The sequence below is a fragment of the Capsicum annuum genome, chromosome 3 (genome assembly GCF_002878395.1).
Source record: "Capsicum annuum cultivar UCD-10X-F1 chromosome 3, UCD10Xv1.1, whole genome shotgun sequence".
NCBI lineage: Eukaryota > Viridiplantae > Streptophyta > Magnoliopsida > Solanales > Solanaceae > Capsicum > Capsicum annuum.
This window is the reverse complement of record NC_061113.1, coordinates 238,406,214-238,410,961: the sequence shown is the minus strand read 5'-3', so window position 1 is coordinate 238,410,961 and position 4,748 is coordinate 238,406,214. Positions and strand designations below refer to the sequence as shown.

Here is a 4,748-nt window from a genome sequence, read left to right as displayed (position 1 = left end):
CCAGGTTTATGTATGTATTTATAATATACATATGCATTATTATATTTTATAAAAATCATTTAAGCTTTATTTTTTTTTTTCAACATGCAAGACATATATTTTGTTTGGCTTATGGTGTACTGGACTTTGAAAATGATGCATCTTGGAGGTGATTTTTCGAGAATCTGAAGGAAGCATACGGTGAAAGAAAAGATATATGTGCCGTTTCTGATGGTAATGCAAGTATCATAAAAGCTGTCAGTGATGTGTATAATGAGGTACCACATTATGCATGTATGTGGCATCTATGGAGAAATGTGAAAAAAAAATTCTAAAGTCACATGATGCATTATCAGATGTCTTCTATACCATGGCAAAATCATATTTGAAAACTGAATTTCACATGTTAATGGAGAAAGTGGAGGCAGTTGATGCTAGAGTGAAGTATTACTTGGAATTGGCTAATTACGATAAGTGGGCTAGATCTTATGTATCCGTTCATAGAGGATGGACTTTGACTTCAAACATTGCCGAGTTCATTAATGCTGCGCTGGTTTCAGCTAAAGAACTACCAATCTATGATTTTTTGGAGGAAATTAGATTGATGTTTGAAAGATGGAACTGTGAAAATAGACAGAGGCGTTGTATACTTTTACGGATCTTATTGGTAAATTTCAAAAAAATCTTCAACAGAATGAAGCGGAGTATACACGTATGAAGGTATGATGAATTTTTTGTAATCATTTTATATATATAATAGTATTTTCATTTTTTATATGAACTATATATCTTTTTCAAATAATAAATTAAGGAAAATATATTCTGTAAAACAAATACATATGCAGGAAAGAAATACATATTTTGCTGACTTGCAATATACATACATTGAGATGAATTTTATTTTACTAATTAGTTTTTTTTTTTATAATAATTTCAGGTTATACCTGCATCAGATTACATCTATACAGTCTACGACAAGGAGAAACATTTTATTGTTTGTCTTAAGGAAAAAAAATGTTCTTGCAATGCATTTCAATTGGATGAGATACCGTCTGTTCATGCTTGTGCAGTTCTTGATAGCAAGAATTTCAAGAAGGGACCATATTGCTCTGATCTATACAAGTCAAAAATCGTTTTGAGAACATATGATCTTCCAATTTATCCTCTACCACACAAAGATGACTGGGTGATTCCGAAGAAAATTATTTATGAGGTAGTTTTACCGCTGAAATACAAGCGACCCCCTAGAAGACCTCCGAAGAAGGACCGTAGAAAATTCGGACGAGATATGTTTGGAAAGAAGAGCAAAAATTGTTGTAGTTCATGTGGATTAAAAGGTCACAATAGGCGTTCATGTAGGAAATACAACAAATGATAACTTGATTGACATATTAAGTGAATAAACAATTGATGATTTTTTTCATTTATGAAAAATATATGTGATTTTCAATTCTGATAAACACTTTTTATATTATTGTAGTTGTCATTGTTAATTTGGTGATATTATATGTAAGATACTTTAAGCTAAACATAAATCTGAAAAATACATATTATACTCTTTTAAGTACGTATGAACATATATAAAAGCTAATAATAAGTTAACTTACTTATTATTCATAAATATATATGTAAAAGATTGATGATATGAATTATTCCTAAATAAATATGAAAAATTAAATATATATGTAGAATATTAAAGTTACACATTAACAAGAAATGAAAAAATATGTAGAACATTAAACAGACATGATTATGTAGAACACAAATATATATGTAGAACTTATATTAAACTGTAACATAACAACCAAGAACCAATAGTATATCTTTGAACATTAAAAGTTACTGATTGAAAATAAGAAATATATGTAGAACACAAATATATATATAGAACCAATATTAAACTGTAACATAACAACCAATAACCAATAGTATATCTTTGAACATTAAAAGTTATTGATTGAAAATAAAAAATATTCAACAACTTGTTTGTCCAACTAATGTTAAATAATGTAAACTATAGCAAAATAAAAAGAAATATCAAATTTCAAGAATTTCAGTGTCTTTTGTTAAACCAATTTCACGAGGAGGTCTCATTGGTGCTTCATCATCACTTTGTGCATTCTCTTCTTCTTTCTTCATATCATAATTCCACAAAATTGAAGCATATCTCGTATGAATCAGATCTGGATCACAATCAACAGGTGAAACAAGATCTCCAAAGGTGAGACACTCGGCATATGTCACCATATATAAACCACAATCCCTGCAAATACATATATAAGGAAATAAGAATCTGTTCTATAAAAATAATATATATGTATATATACAATTGATATGTATATGAATACTTACAAACTGTCACTTGGTTGTTTGAGGCAAATCCTCCACAACATAAACATCAAATAGATCCACGTTATCATAGGATTTGTAATTTGGATGATTAGCAGTATCAATACCCTTCTTCTCGTAAAACTTACAAGCAATGAGACATATAGGTATAACCTCAGCTAACTTTTCAACTTCAGCAAGTACCCCAGTATCATGACCAGCAGACGACAAAGAATCATATACATAAATGCATCTATCATTAAAAGATATAACCGCAAAAACCCAATGATGTTTGGCCTTAACGTTGATAGGAATGAAAATATGATCAACCGTATGCCAAGGCACTGTAACATGCATGCGAAATCCATTTATGTACTCATTCAGATGATATTCCTTTCTACCAGCATTAAGAGAATCATCATCAATTCTATACACAGCTAGCACAGTGTTTATAATATTCATGAAATTATAGTCTACAGTGTTGTACTTGTATGAAGTATTCAGATCATACTTAGATTTCTTTCACAGATAGTAGAAGCATACATCAATATGTTGAATTATGACAAAAAAACATACTTAAAAGTAAATAATGAAATTAAAAGTCCTAGCAGGTAACACTACATATGTATATATGATATACATATATCAGAGCATATAGAATAAAAGCATATGTATATACAAATATAATTTTTCAACTTCATCATAACAAATAATTAAATATGTATTTGCGAATACACATATGTAACAATGAATAAAGTTTCATTCCAAATATAAAATTTTTTCACTTATTAGCAGAACACTTACCTTATCAGACCATGATTGTCCACGAGTACCTATAATGTAGAACCAATTCTTATTTTCCACAGCAAAAACTTCAAAATTGATTACTGATATTTTGGACTTGCCCTTCTTATAGTGTTCTTGCTTGTTGCTTCTGCTCAGTTATTAAACATAATGATTCATCATTAACAGAAACTTATATGTAAATATTATTACAATTAGGTGCTAAAACATATATCTTTTTGCATGAAATTTAAGAATATCCACAAACAGCCACTTCAGAAACTTGTTGATAACCTTAGAGTCTTCTATATCATTAATCGGATGAGATACGAATGTATACTTCTGATTGAATATTTTGCACTCCCCTTCTGTGCAATGATATTACATAATAATGAAACAAATGTATTTATATAATACATCTGGAAATTACAGTATAAAAAATGTATACATAACTATAGCATATCTATATTATGAGTACATCAGTTATACATATTGAAGTTATCGAACAACAAAATATAAACATAATTCCAAGCTAACGTAAAAATTATGTATTTTAATTGTTTAGAATTAATCCAATTAACATACTTGTCATAACCAAAATCTAATGAATAACAAAAACAACATAACATTAAATACAAATCTTAGTAGTAATCTAAACAAATACATATCTAAAGTTTATCATGTCAAAGAAGTGTCACTAATGTAGTGGTGCATATTTACAAATTACATGTCATATTTCTTAGCCATTAAAAAATAACAAGAAATTACTATTTTTAAAATATATCAAGTAAAGAAATTTGTTAATCATATTTAACATGTTAGTGTACTTACCAGACGCTGAACCAAAATTCATTGTGAATGGTGACTCTTTGAATCTAGATGATCACTTAATCCTTGATACATGCATGAGCATTTCTTGTGCTTTGTTTGTTGATGGATGTACAATTATACTTCTTTCTTAATTCAAATATGCATTAGGAGCTTTGTTTGTTGATGGATATACAATTATACTTCTTTCTTAATTCAAATATGCATTAAGACTCAGTAAAAACTCATCAGGAATAGTGACTTGCGAGTCTGAAAAATTTTGTTCAGCTTTTCTTTCTTCAGTTAATGCTACATGAATGTGGATCAGAGACTGATTTTGCTGATTCAACTTTGAGTTATTCATATTAAATTCTACTGGATATAAAATCTTTTTAGCATCACATTCGTTATCCTGTATATAATATATAAATATGTTATAATGTTGCAACATTAGCAGAATAAATAAAAGCAGAGAATGCTACCTTTGAATCATCTTTTGGTGATTTATTTTCATTCATTTCTGCCTGATAACCTTCTGACGTGTCTACAATCTTTTCAGCATCACATTCACTATTCTATAGAAAAATGTATAAAAATGTTATAATGTTGCAAAGTAGCAAAATAATCAAATGCAGACAATGCTACATTTAACTGATCTTTTGTTGATTTATTTTCATCCATTTGTGAAGGATAATTTGTGTTTTGTATAATAAATGTAAAATTCTTGTTAAAGTGATTTTAAAGCAAAAGAAATAAACGCAGACAATACACATTTCCAATATACCTAGGACTCATCTTCTGCTAATGTATTCACAGTCGTTTCTGCAGCACCTCCTGTGTTCTATATAAAC

At 28.6% G+C, this 4,748-nt stretch overlaps 1 protein-coding gene across 1 annotated transcript; it reads left to right on the top strand.

Moving 5' to 3' along the window:
- Nucleotides 1–349: 349 nt before the first annotated feature.
- On the top strand, nucleotides 350–1,354 carry LOC124896847. Its single transcript, XM_047408697.1, has 2 exons — nucleotides 350–646; nucleotides 917–1,354. The coding sequence occupies exons 1-2, from the start codon at nucleotides 350–352 to the stop codon at nucleotides 1,352–1,354; spliced, it is 735 nt and encodes a 244-aa protein (XP_047264653.1).
- Nucleotides 1,355–4,748: the final 3,394 nt, after the last annotated feature.

Bases quoted from the DNA above. Each gene is read 5' to 3' on its own strand.
- LOC124896847 (XM_047408697.1), top strand. From the start codon at position 350: ATGGCAAAATCATATTTGAAAACTGAATTTCACATGTTAATGGAGAAA. The intron at 647-916 runs GTAAATTTCAAA...TAATAATTTCAG, and splicing joins TACTTTTACGGATCTTATTG to GTTATACCTGCATCAGATTA.